At 44.3% G+C, this 14,577-nt stretch overlaps 1 protein-coding gene across 3 annotated transcripts in view; it reads right to left on the bottom strand.

Annotated features, from left to right (window-relative positions):
- The window catches only part of WWC3 (WWC family member 3), a 183,203-nt gene that overhangs the window by 97,977 nt on the left and 70,649 nt on the right, over window positions 1-14,577 (bottom strand). For all 3 annotated transcript variants that reach the window (XM_074992746.1, XM_074992755.1, XM_074992761.1), the window contains 2 exons: window positions 11,307-11,383; window positions 8,829-8,908 (listed from right to left, as the gene is read on the bottom strand). In XM_074992746.1, the coding sequence (XP_074848847.1) occupies window positions 8,829-8,908; window positions 11,307-11,383 (157 nt within the window). The remainder of the gene's footprint in view (window positions 1-8,828; window positions 8,909-11,306; window positions 11,384-14,577) is intronic.

Here is a 14,577-nt window from a genome sequence, read left to right as displayed (position 1 = left end):
TCGACGTCCCCTCAGGCCCATCCAGCCTGGCCCCCTCTGAACGCGCCTCACCCGAGCTCCTGGAGGGACCCACAGGTATGTACCATGCACGCTGGTGGCCGCAGGGCTGGGGAGGAGGTGCAGCCCACCTGCAGAGACATTAACCCCACGGCCCCACTGCCCTCGCCTCACAGAGCTGACATGTGGCACCCAATACCATGCGGGCCAGACAGTACCACGGGTCGCTGGGCGGTGGAGGAACCGAGGGAGACAGAGGAGAGCCAGCACTCCTGCAACCCAGACAGGGAACCCCAGATGCGGTCCCTGCAGGACCGCCGGGATGGAGTGAGCAGGACGGGGCAGTGGGTTCACGCAGTCCCTCACCGAGACTAATGACCCGTTCCTCACCCCTTTTGTCTCCACAGCTCCAGCACAGCCAGCAGATGGACCAGCCCCGCAACAGGCCCGGGAAGCCCAAAGACTGAGGGCGAGGGGGAGCAGCCCAGGCCTACGCAGAGCCAGCACAGGGCTGGCGCCGGTCCCTCTGCCGGTGCCACCAGGCCGGGGAGGAGGAGGCAGGGGACAGGGCCCACATGGCTGCCCTCAGGGAGCTGACGGGCATCATGCTGGAGTGGCTTGCCATGGAGCAGCAGGCATGGGACCAGGTGGGGTCCAATTTGGACGCCCTCACCCAGGTCATGGTCGACCACCTGGCCCCTGCCACCTCTCCATTGTGGGTCACTCCCACACCCGTCACCCCCCCACCGTCCCCCACACCCCCCTCGCCCATGCATCCCCCCCAACGGTTCCCCCCAAATCCCACAGTCCCCTGCCCCCCCCCACAATGCCCCCCCCCGAGGAGGCCAATCTGGAGGCCCTGCTCCCTCCCCTCCTTCTTCCCCCGGCCAGCCTCATCTGCCTGGCCCAAACCCTGCTGGCTAGGGTTGGCCAGGTGGAGACTGATCCCCCAACCCCGCCCCCATGCCGAGCCCCTACCTCCCTGTGCCACCGGTCCCAGCCCAGCCCAGGTGGGGCACCCGGACCTGAGGAGGAAGGGGTGGGCGCCAATGACAGGGCTCCCGGCCATCGAGCCCCCTGGAGGGGTGAGGCCCCTGCCACCCTGGCCCCCCCGTCCACCCTCCCCGCTCCCATGTAAATAGTTCTCCCCATTCACTCTCCCCCCACGTGTATATAGCTCCCCCTGGATAATGAGGGTCACAGTTTTTCCATATAGTAAAAGGTTTATTTTTATGGTTTACCCTGTGTCTTCCAGGCATGTGTGCTAGTGGGTGTGCATGTGTGTGCAGGGCATGGGTGGATGGGGGGAGCGTGTGTGCAGGATGTGGGTGAGGGGGAAGTGTGTAGGGTTGGGGGGTTACTGTGGCCCCCTGCTCAAAGGCCTAGTCCAGGTCCTCCCTTACATGCACCCCGCCTGCTGGGCCTGGTGGCATGGGGCTGTTAGTACCCGCACCCCGCCTCGGCGGCCCACCTCTGCATATAGGGTTCATGTTTCGCCTCCACCAGGTTATGGAGGGTGCGGCAGGCCCTGATCACCGCCAGGATGCTTGGGAGGCCCACCTCCAGCCTGGTGTAGAGGCATCTAAAACGACCCTTGAGGCAGCCAAATTCCGGGCATGGTTCAGCCGCTCGTTAAAAAGGTCCTGGCTCAGCTTGTATGGTTGCATCAGACAGGCCTGCAGGGGGTAGGCCACGTCCACCACGATGCAGGGCAGCATCGTTGTGTCCTCGATGGAGAGCTCCAGCCAGGGGATGAAGGTCCCCTTGGCCACACGACATCCCAGCCCAGAGTTCCCAAAGACCCTCATGTCGTGGGCGCGGCCAGCCCAGCCCACGTAGATGTCCTCGAACTGGCCGTTGGCGTCGACCAGGGCCTGCAGGACCACCAAGTGGTAGCCCTTGCGTTTGACGTAGGCCCCGTGGCTGTGCTCCGGGGCCCGGATGGTGATGTGGGTGCCATCCAGGGCCCAAAAGCAGGTGGGGAAACCCAGCTCCTGGAATCCCTGGATGGCAACATCCAGGTCCCCGACGTGCACCAGCTGCCTCAGGAGCACCTTGTTGATCATCCAGATAACCTGCAGGGCACAGGGGAGCACACTCGTTAGCGTGAGGTGGGATGCGGCTTACCTGCCCTTGCCTGTCCCCATCCTTGCCCCTGGCCCCAGGGTGCCCACCCATGCCTGTTCCCACACCCATCCCTGGGGTGCCTGCCCATGCCCATCCCCATCCCTGGCCCCGGGGAGCCCGCCCTTCTCCCAACAGTGCCTGTCACCAGGCTGCCCCTGGCCCCCCACGTGCAGCCTAGGTGTGAGCTGGGCACAGCTTACCTCAATGATGACGGCCCCGACGGTGGCTTTGCCCACCCCGAACTGGTTGCTGATGGATCGGTAACTGTCCGGGGTGGCCAGTTTCCATAGGGCGATGGCTGCCCTTTTGTGCAGGGGGAGCGCTGGCCTCAGGTGTGTGTCCTGGTGGTGGAGAACTAGAGTGAGCCAGTTGCACAGCTCCAGGAATGTCCCCTTTGTCATCCTGAAGTTCTGTAGCCACCGGTCGTCGCCCCAGTCCTCCAGCACCAGCCGGTCCCACCAGTCACTGCTTGTGGGTAAGCTCCACAGGCAGTGGATGACCTGGGAGACCAGCTGGGGATGTTGTGCCCTGAGGATGGCATCCAGGAGGGTGGCTATTGTGGTGGCCACCTGGAGCCGCTGCAGCACGGTGGCCAGGACCGCGGCCAGGGGGCTGGCCACAGCTGCAATGGAAGAGGGGTGCTGCTCAGGGTGCATGGGGGCCCAGGATGCCACCTCTCTCTCTCTCTCTCTCTCTCACTGCCTGGGGACAGGGTTGATGGCCCTCGGAGTGTGCAGGCTGAGGTACAGAGGTGGGCCTTTTAAGGGGACAGTGGGCGACGGCCCCAGAAGGGCTCGTCCGCCACGTGACCTTGCCCATGGCACTTCCTGTCCCTGATCTTTCGAAACTGTGCCCTGGCGTGTGTGGATGCTCTCTTTCGAAATTGTGCTGGGAGCCTTTCGAAAGAACGGACCAAACTTACAGTCCCCGCTGGGATTTTCAGAAGTGCTAAGTGCTAATGCGAAGAGTAGGATTTCCAAAAGCATTCATCTAACTCTGCTTCCATGTAATTCAATCCCATTGGTTTAAATAGCTTAGTGGTTTGAGCATTGACCTTGTAAACCAGGGTTGCGAGCTCAGCTCCCAAGGAGGTGATTTAGGCTGCGTCTACACTACAGTTCTGTGTTGAAAGAAGGTCTTTCAAAAGAGAGCATTTAAAGATGACGTTTTGAAACAGAGTGTCCACACACACCAGCGGGGACTGAAAGTTTGGTCCATTCTTTCGAAAGATCAGGGACAGGAAGTGCCATGGGCAGGGTCACATGGCGGACAAGCCCTTCTGGGGCCGTCGCCCACTGTCCCCTTAAAAGGCCCACCTCTGTACCTCAGCCTGCACACTCCGCGGGCAATCAACCCTGACCCCAGGCAGTGTGAGAGAGAGAGCGAGAGAGAGAGAGAGAGAGAGAGAGAGAGAGGTGGCATCCTGGGCCCCCATGGACCCTGAGCAGCACCCCCCTTCCGTTCCACATTTGCGTGGCCATTTTGAAGTTTGGGGCTAGTGTAGACAAGGCCGTTGCTGTCTGTTCTTCCGCTGAACTCAAGTTTTTCTTTTTATGCATTATGTTGATTTACATTTTTATTCTATTTTCCCCTCCAGAATGCTGCCTCACTGTCCTCGGCCTCTTCTTTCCAGTCTCTTTCCTCTGTGAAGCCCTCACAAATTCTCAGTATTCTTCCCACCCAACATTTTCATTCTTTACTGGTTTCTTTCTATTGGCTTATTTCTCCCTCCCAAGTCCTTCATGGTCCATCTTTCCCATTTCCTTTCCCCCTGCTTTTCACCTTCCTTCCCTCTCTCTTCCACTCACATCCCCCCTCCCCCACTGTTATACTTCTCTTCTGTGCCCCACTGTGGAGTTGACCAACAGTTCTCCAAATAAGCAGGAGCTCCGGAGTTGCCAGACCCCCAACTGGTGGCCATATTTCTGTAACCTCTAAGCAGGTTATTTTCATCACACAATGGCTATGTTTACACTTTACAAAATCTTCAAATTTGCCATGCAAATGGCCATTTCGAAGTTTACTAATGAAGCGCTGAAATACATATTCAGTGCCTCATTAGCATGCAGGCGGCCGCGGCACTTCGAAGTTGACATGGCTTGTCGCCGTGTGGCTCGTCCATATGGGGCTCCTTTTTGAAAGGACCCCAGCTACTTCGAAGTCCCCTTATTCCCATCTGCTCATAGGAATAAGGGGACTTTGAAGTAGCCGGGGTCCTTTCAAAATGTAGCCCCATCTGGACGAGCCGTGTCAATTTTGAAGTGCCACAGCTGCCCGCATGCTAATGAGGCACTGAATATGTATTTCAGCGCTTCATTAGTAAACTTCGAAATGGGCATTTGCATGGCCATTTCGAAGTTTTTGGCTAGTGTAGACACGACCAATGTCAGAAAAAAGGAAAGTGAAATCCTCTCAAATTCACCAGAGTGCACATGAACCACTCCTGTAGTTTCCAGACTACTAACTGACTGAAAATAGCATATGCTAAAAACAACGCCAGTCTGATTTCTTCCCACCTGTCCAAAACCTCCCTTCAACTTGTGACATCTTCCCCCTCCTGACTACTTTTGCTCATTAAAAACTGTGCATGATTCTTCACCTGTTGCTAATTGGGCTACTACGTACTGCATGAATCTCTCTTCAGTGCAAAATACCCAGCCTCCAGCTCCTTTTTCAGTCAGTTACAGTTCTACAGGTGGCTGTGGGAACCCACATCCAGGAGCTAGCTGTCTGCACCTAAGAGAAACAAGCTTACAAGGAAATAGGTATTGGCTTCTGAGGGGCTCCTTGCCACAATCTGAGAGTTTGCCAGATGCAGTTTTCACAGCTTGTCAATGTTTCAGCCAAATCAGGATTACCGACAGACATGTACTAGTGGCATTCCTTCTCTTGTCCTCTGCTCCCACTTATCAGAGGACTAAATGGTGGGAGCCCTTGTTACTTATATTCTCCTGTGGAAGCACAAAGCAGGATGGATATCTTCTCTAAACAAAGCTAGAAGGTTAAAGCAATCAGCCACCACTATTCCACTTTTTTGGCTTCACCTTTCTTGCTAGGGAGCAGGTCTGGGAGCTTCCCATCTACCACAGTTCCTCCCCTTCAATATCTTTTCACCTACTACATCCTCCAATCATCACAGTTAACCAGGCCCATCAGATCTGGGTAGTAACACAGACAAACCTTACATTTCAAGGACATACATCGGGGTTTGTTTGTTTTGGGTTTGTTTTTTTTTCCTATCTGTACTACTAGCCTCAGTGACCACGTATAGCCAGAAGAGCTGTATCCTTCTAGAGATGTCCTGTGCTCATAATGTGTGAGGAGCTGGCTCAGAGGTTGAAGAACCCTGGGCTGTACATGATGAGATGCATTGCTAGTGGTAGCAAAAACAGGCTGATCAAATTCAACTCGAGTAAACTGCTGCTGTATATTTATCTTGTGTGATATTTTCAGGTGAAGGGGAAAGCAAAATATTTAATCTTAATTTTGAAACAGATTTCTGGATCACTTTTCAAATATTAAATTGGCCCCTATAAAATGTTTTGGTTTCAAAATGATTTTTAATTTAATCTAGAGACAACAAATAATAGGGCAAAAATCAAATAGGCAGTAAAGCAATTTACTCTACATACCTTGAAAAACCCATCGCCCAACCCTACAAACCGACTTCCCATATCATACAATAGATTACATCTTAAAACCTGGAAAGTAGTGATACACCTTCTGCCTTTTACATCACTAATCTTGTCAACAGGCCTTCAGTTTAACCACAGATATATTCCAGAAAGTCTTCGGTCAACATAAGGTAGTAATAAAGCAGCCAGGTTTTTTGCAAAAGCTATCCCATTACCAGAAGCAATACCATATTTATATTCATTTTTACATTCCTATTTTTTTTCTGTTATCAGAGTGCTGGAGTTTCTTTGAAGAACCATAAATTAGTGTGATTTTATACCTACATTATACAAGAACACTACAGTTAAAAACAGGATTCACATTGCAAGGTCAAACACCAAAAATTATGTTTACCAATGTAACCTTAATTTGGCTACTTTTTTATTTACAGATTACAATGTGTCCTTTAATTATTTGATCACACTCTTGTGTCCAAAGGACCGTCCTTACTGAACAGGTTGGATGATGCCCACTTTTTCTCCTCATTGTTCAATGTTTTATTTACTGAACACTATTCCAACCCTCTTCTTAAAATAGAATATTGATTTCCTCATAGGCCTTTGTCTGGAATTAATAACTAAGATTCAGTGCTTAAAAAACATTCATCTTCCCAACACCCCTATGAAGTGAAAGGGTGGTAGTATTTTCATTTAACAGGTGGGGAAATGAGGTGTAAAAAGATGAAGCTTATGTTTCCACTGAATTTGGATTCTCTTAACACTTATAACCTAATTTTTCAGAGTACTCGGCACTTTATACTTTCAAGACAGCTCTCATTGACTTCAGATACACATTTGAGAGTTCAGCATTTCTGTAAATCAGACCACAACATCTCAAGACAGTCAACCAGAAAACGAGGAACAGACAATCAGTGACCACCTGTGAAAAGTTCATTTGAAATGTCCTGCCTAGCATGCTACAGAAACCCTGTATCAAAGAAGGGGATAACATCCAATTCTATGAGGCAGCATTTAACTTCAATAAGCATGAGATCCTTTTTCTTTCCACAATCTCCTACCTCATTCACTACACACCTCCTGAAAAGAATCAGACAGTGGTCATACATGTAACAGTCTGCTTTTCTATAAATCTGAATGAGGCAGAGATCCCATGGAAGACAAATGATGTAGTTACATAATCACTCTCCCAGGTGAAGAGGGAGTAGCTGCTCTTAGTGGAAGTATTTAGGAGTCTTGCTTAAGGATGATGGCAAGTGGGAGCATGAGATCAACCAAGCAGGCCTGGCCTGAGGGCAAGGCAGTTGTCTTGGGCCCCAACCTTCAGGACCTCATGCTCCAATTGACTTTAGCATCCACCACCCACTTGCCAGGCCACACAAACTCTGGGTGGACCTGCAACCAGCAGATTGGTGTAGCAACGTGGGTGCTCTGTTGACCCAAGGTGCTGAAGTGGGAGGTGAGTTCTCATTTCACAAGTTGCTTAATGCCTATGGTCATGAACTTATGGTGAAGATTGAAAAGATGTGATGGTGGGAAATGAGGTTCTCCACAGTGTGAGTGGGCTTACTCTCTGAGACAGAGTGAATGGCCTGGCTATTAAGAAGGGCCTCAGGCTAGAGCCACTACTCTTCCAGATCAAGAGGAACCATCTGAAGTGGTTCAGGCACCTCATCAGGATGCTCCCTGGGAGGCTTCCACTGTAACTCTACAAGGCAAGTCCCACTAGGCAGAGGACCCCAGGCTAGTCCAGGACAAACCTAAGGAGATATATCCCTGGCTGAGCTAGGATTGCTGGCGAATCCTACAAGAGGAGCTGGAACCTCTTACATAGGAAAAGGAGGTCTGGTCCTCCCTATCCTCCATGCTTTCCGCTGCAACCCTCACCAGGAAAAAGTGGCAGAAAGAAAAAGTAGTAATAGTAATAATTAAAGACGGTATCATAGTGCATACAGACAAGGACATAAGTAATTCAATTTGGACTAAAATCTTAGACATTAATATTTAGGTTCACAACTACTTTTTAGGCTTTTCTTTTCACAAAACCATACAAGAGAAAGGTCTGAAATTGCCTTCAAACCACATTCTTTGTTCTTGGAGCTTTCTAGACAGATGACTAATCCTTCATAGAAACAGCTTTAAATCAGAGACATATCACAATCGTTTTAAATTAACTATGTTGTCATGGGAAAGAAGGAAAAGGCGGAAATCTGTTTCATTTCATTTAAAAAGTTAATTTTAATAAAGGCAATATTAAGTCACAGCATAAGGCATAAATGTGTTTGTATGTGCTGCTTGTCATACAAATAAAACAGCAGCCTGAATTACTGCTTGTTCTGGAACAGTCAAATCTTTTCACTACATAAAAGGTTTCTCTGCATGTTACTATATATTTTCCATTACCTTAGTATATTCATAATTCGTCTTTACTATATACCTCTGTTTTTTGTTACTTTGTATTGTTAATATTTGCCAAAGAAGCCCTTGGGCTTGCTAAGAGTTTTCTTCTTTTGAATGTTTAAGTAAGTCTTAAGGAAGAGGAGCCCAATGAACTACAAATCTAGACATGAGTGTAATGCTCATTTCTTTTAAAACCTTGTTTCCTTTTTTAAACCTGTGAACTGCATCTTTCACATGTCTTTATTACTTACTTAGTAGCTTATTTAGCAAATGGAAATTAAAACAGAAAGAGCAGCTGCCTGTTAGTCAAAAATTGTTAAGGAAAACCTTAAGAGGCGTAATAATGAGCAAACACCACCTCTACGCTACGCTCGAAAGGGAATTACTGTGTGCTAAAATACAAAAACTGCTTAATTTTTGCATATTTTCCTAGTTTTTCATTGATTTAATTGCCAGCAAGTTTATGAAAAAAATCACCCAAATTAATTCCTGACAATATTTCTTATATCAGTTTGCCTTTTCAATAACTCCTAAGCAAAAATAATTTGCCGCAAGACCCTTAAATAAAATTATTGTATAAAGATTTGTAACACTTCCAGTTAAGTAACAAGAATGCACACCAACAGAAAGAAAAGAAATAAGAAACCCCACAAACACAACAACTCAACTCACTCTTGCAGTGTTTCCACTCCTTTTTCTTTATGCTGCAGTTCTTCCTTCATATGTGCCAACTCTCGTTTTAGTCTAGAAAGCTTAAAACAAAACATTTTAAGCAAAAATACGTTACATGCATTGTGCAGAGACTATTTTCAAACTGAAAAGTGACACTTTTTAATCTACAGGAAAAGAAAATTGACAAATACAGTATAGAAATGTTAATAAAAAGTTACACAACAATGGTCACAAAGTAACACCACTGCCAAATGTACAAGTTAGTGGGGTTATTTTTGTTTTTGCTTAATGGGACTAACTGGCTTTCTTGAATACTCTTCTACCATCCTGCTATCACTTTTGCTAGTGGCCCACAAGTCTGTATCTGCATGTGATTTCTCATCCAACTCTGTAGTACATCAACATCCAATCTCCTATCCAGGTGTATTTCACTGTACTGCAAAAAAACATTCTTCTCAAACAACCAGGAAGTGGAAAAGATCAGTATATTTGGTTTTTTCCAATGGGAAAAAGTCTGTTTAAAGTCACTAGCAAAATGTTTGTTTAAAGCCTACCAATTTTTATTTCAGAATTAGAAAACACAAGTGCAAAGTGACCATTCAGCAGCAGTAAAATAGTAAAAGTTGCCTGGCTGATCATTTGTGGCATGTAATAAGAGCCATTCATTATAATTTTCCAAAAATTATGTGAACATCTGTAACAACCTTAACTACTGGGTTTCACTTTTTAAATAAAGTTGATCCTTAATTGTTACTCGTTGTAACAGATACACAGAATTGCATCTGGTTTTATATCCATGGTATTTGTGGTTAAAGAAGTACATACATTTTAGTACAGGCATTCCTTTCTTTGTATAGGCATTTCAGTAAATGATGCCATCAACATACTGCCATGGGAATAATGAAAGTTTCATAAACAGAAAGCACAAACTGAATCTCCCAGAGACTGGCAGGCTTTCAACTATGTATCCAAAACACTGATAAGATGGATGTAAATCAATAAGTGACAAAATGATTAATACAGCATCTCTCTCATACCCCACTAAAAGAGATCACTATCTCATCACATCCCAAAAGGCAGTATATAGTAACTCCTTGGATTATCCTAGGCCAATCTTTATAACACACCCTGCTAAAACAAACAACATTACTAATATCTTCCATGTCTATATATTCAATCTTGTATAGTATATTTCACTCTTTATATTAATATAGAGGAGCATGCTTAACACAGTGGTTCACCTTATACATGAAAATAAAAGGCTTATTTCATGGTCACTTTGATGTCAGACACAGAGATGGGTAATCCATATCCAAGGAGAAAAGTCACTTATTTTCTTCAAACCTTCAAACTTAGTGAAATTTTAACTTTAAATTTTTAATTTCCTATTTTCTTGTTTGATTTGCTACATTTTTTAACATTAGCTCTATTACATACAGCATGTCCTAAATGCATGCAGACAGAATAAATGCCTTTGACGGGCGTTGAACATACTTTATTTTCAGAGTCACGCCTGTGAAAAGTGGTCACCAAAATCCTGAAGTCATAAACTGAAACACCACCCTTCAAAAATATGTACTTTATTTGTTTCATGAATTAAACATCTAGCATACTATATCCCACTTTATCCATTAATTAAAGGAATATGCAATTTAGAAATATGGTAGTGCTTACATTATAAGCCGTTTTATTAGCTGTGACCATATACCACATTAATAACTAGTCTCAATGCTATGTGTAGGTATTTACTGTTCTTTAGGAACACTGCCCAGCAGATTTGGAAAGATAAGTACAACTCTCTTCTCTCCCACTGCAACTACTTCACATAAGACAGTATTCAAAGTATGGTTCTAATCTAAAAATGGTCAAAAGTTAAAACATGGTACTACTTTCTTATACAACAGATGTGGTCTGTATGTGTATTCAGTTACACAGCTTTATCACAGTACCTGAAGGAAGTGTTGGGAGTGGCTCATTTGTCACTTTTTATTCTTTCATAAATGCAGCCCTGAACAAATGATCTATTCTGGTTTGTGAATCAGCTGGTTTAATTATTGAGTTCTCAACACAGAGCCAACAACCTGACCTCAGTTACATCCATGGAACTCTGCTGAACACAGTTGCAAAATCTAAAGACAATTTGTTTGGGCAGGTGTTGCTGGGGACAGAATTTGACTTGTAGAATATTTGCTACTAGTGGTGATGCTCAAGACAGAAAGGAAATAATTTTTAAAATACAAGTGGAGTTTATGTGGCTGTCATTCATTTATAAACAGAAAGAAAAAAAACTTTGGAATCACTGGGACTTAAGAACTATGGAACGACCCCGCTATTTTAATTTAATAATTGTTCAAGAGCAGAAGGTCACTTTAAACATATGCAGTTTTAGAAAGCATGCACACACAACTTCTAAGCCTAAGAATGGGTGAGTGTGTACAGCACAGTTTCAATCACATAACGTCAAAAATTATTACTCACTCTGTCACGACGGCTTGCTATTTCTGCTTTAATCTGATATGGATCATACTTGGTATTAGTTGAAAATCCAGAGAATGCTAAACAGATGGAAAACAATAATTTTTTCACATTTTTAAAGTGCTAAAGGACAGTGTGTGTAGGTTGTACATCATGTGAATGTCACCAATAGATTAGCCAGTTCAAAACATGTTTCTAAAAGTTCAAAGCCCCAACTCAGCAATCATGTAAACATGTGCTTAATTGTTTTAAGGGGTCAGGGCCAAAAAAAGTACATTCTTGTCAAAGAGTTGGTTACACATCATTCTGGGTTCCCAAAACTGAGTCATTCTATTTCAGAGATGGCACAAGCTTACTATCTACAACAGCAGGCATGTCTTTGTAGGCTAGGACAATCATTTATTGCAAGACTTGCTCAGTGTAATTACTTTTGAGTAAAACAGAAATATCTGCAAACAAAATGATTTCTTCTAACCAGCAGTGTCTAAAAATTTGTTGTGAATTTAAAAGTTTTTTCTTTTCTTTTTCTTGCAATTAGGATCTTTTACAGAAGCAAACTTAACAGCCCTATGGTAAAACAAATTTTATTTACAACCTCCTCAGCATGATTTCAGATGAGTCATTTTTGGTTGTTCATTAAGTGTATGGTATTTACGTGCAATACACTTTTAAATGTATTCGCTGTCATAAATTTGGACTCAATCTAAGATAACGTGACTCAGTCTGGTACCAAATACCTATAATGGAAGTAAAATTATGTCATTAGGCATTTCAATTTAATAAAGCTGTTCTAAGAAGGAGAAAACTAAAAAGTTGCTCTGCATAAAAATAAATCACTTTCTAGCTCAATCATCCCACCTAATGAAATTCTAATTGCTTGCAGCTCAGAGCATGCAATAACCACATGCAAGTCTACAGCTCGAATTTTTTCTTATTCTCAGAGTTACAGCCCTTCCATGATGAGTGTGTTAACCATCTCATCAGAGTTTCCCTTTGGACAGAATTTCAATTTAAAGATGTCTTTGCGTTTTCTCTTTTGGTAGACCGAAGTTTTCCCAAATGCAACATCATTTCACACAACATGTTCACTCTTATGGTACAAGATTTCAAAAGTCACTAAGCTAAATTCCAACCAGGAAAGTATTTATTGTCTGCCTATAGCTCTTCACTATCTATTGTGAATTGCTTTATATCAGCACTGTCTGTTGATTAAAAGGTGCTACGTTCCATTCAAGTTTAATTATCAGGAATACCTCTGGAGCCTCTCTTTAAAATTAGCACTATATAACCCACCCTCCAGCCTGTTACAACACAGGCTTGTTCCAGTGCTTATTATTTATTAATTTGTTCCAAAACCAGGTCTACCCATAAAAGCTCCTAACCTAATAAATTTCTTAATTTCTAAGGTGCCACAGGACTGCTTGCTGTGTCTGAAGTTACAGACCAACATGGCTGCCCCTCAGACTTCCAATCAGATTGGCATTTCAGTCCGGGACAGTTCCTGAGATTCGTTCTCTGAAAAGCATAGCTCTGATGGGAGTTCCTCCCCAAAATCTTCTGCAGCGAAGACAGATGCAAAGAACTGATTTTCTGCAATGGCCTTTGTCTTCCTTGACTGCTCCTTGAACACACTGATCAAGTAGTGGCCCGAACCCCTGTTTGACAGGCTTCTCATGTACTTTAAACACATTACTAGTTTTTGTTTCCTTAGCAAATCACAACAGCTCCAATTCTTTTTATGTCCTGCCTTATTATATTTTTAAATTTAGCCTTGTAGGGATCACACACCTTCTTTATTCCTTATTAGTATCTGACTTCTAAATTTTAAAAATGCCTCTTTGCCTGTAACTGCCTGCATTACTCTGTTGTTTAGCCATGATGGCATTATTTTGAGATTTAGGGCACACATTAACTCTAGGCCTCTTTTATGCTTCAAGCAGGCATTTAAATCTTGTGACAGCTTTTAATCTCCATGTAACAAGCACCCTCTTCTTGTGCAGTTCCCTTTTTTTAAAGTTAAATGTTACTGCTGTGGGATTTTTTTTTTTGTATTATCCCCTGTCAAAACAGTGACACATACTGTGTCTTCATACTACAGGAAAAAGAACTCAGTGGCCTCATCTACCCCAACCCTCCCTTTTGACAGGGGCATGCAAATGCGACCAAATGAAACTGCAAATGAGGTACTGATTTGCATATTCAGTGCCTCAGTTGCATGATGGCGCCCAATCACCATTCCTGAAATGCTGTCCAAAAGCCAGAACAGCCAGGTAGATCGGATTCCTTCAAAAGGAAGCCCCTCCTTCTTTCAAAAGCAAACTTCTTCCTGAAAAAATTAGGAAGAAGGGTGCTTTCAAAAGAAGGGGGGCTTCCTTCCAAAGGAACCCCATCTACATGGCTGTTTTGGCTTTCAAAAACAGCATTTTTGGAATGGTGATTTGGCACCATCATGCAAATGAAGCCCTGAATACACAAATCAGTGGCTCATTTCCATTTTTGATTAGCCATGTTTGCATTCCCCTTTCATAAGGGAGGGGCAGTGTAGATGCAGCCAGTGTGTGCAGCTCAATTAAATTCTGAGGGGGAACATGATGGTTTATAGAGGAAGTAATTATTTAACAAAAAAGGAGGGTTAGGAAAGAATTATTTTCAGTCCCCAGTCTGGGTCTAAATGAATAATAATGGCCTTAAAGAATAACAAGAACTTTTTAATTTTCATGTCCCCTAACTCTTTCCCTAGTGCGGCTCTGACCAGACTGCTTGGTTTTTGTTTTTTGTTGTTGTTTGTTTTTTGTACAAGAAAGTTTTTTTTTTCTTTTAATCCAATTTATTTAGTTCAATTAGTCATGAGTGATACCAGGATTTTGCCATGGAAACTCTGTTGTAGATGGAAAAGTACAGTTTATGTTAAGAAGAAAAATCGGAATGTCTAATGCAGCTAAAAAGGCAAAGAGGGCCAGCTCCCAGACATAAATGAGCTTAAGAGTCCCAGAAAATGGTGGGAAACTCTCTTACTGAGTTGAGTAAAGAGGAACCCGGAAGGTCTTGCTAACTGAGGCAGTGAAAGTATTTGAAAGTGGGCTAAGTCCACGAGGAGATTGCTAACTGTTAGTTTCATTCCATGAAGCCATTTAGCTAAGCACTAGTCTCAATCAAATGCTTCGTATTTCAGAGGAGTAGGCTGGGTAGGGGAACCCCTCAATGCCCATTTTTAATCAAATTGTGGCCTAACACTTTATAAGCCAGCTCAGAGAGTTTCATTCTGCTGTGTCAT

This window comes from Carettochelys insculpta, chromosome 1 (genome assembly GCF_033958435.1).
Source record: "Carettochelys insculpta isolate YL-2023 chromosome 1, ASM3395843v1, whole genome shotgun sequence".
Classification (NCBI taxonomy): Eukaryota; Metazoa; Chordata; order Testudines; family Carettochelyidae; genus Carettochelys; species Carettochelys insculpta.
Note: the sequence above shows the minus strand (reverse complement) of the source record. Positions and strands in the feature narration are given on the sequence as shown.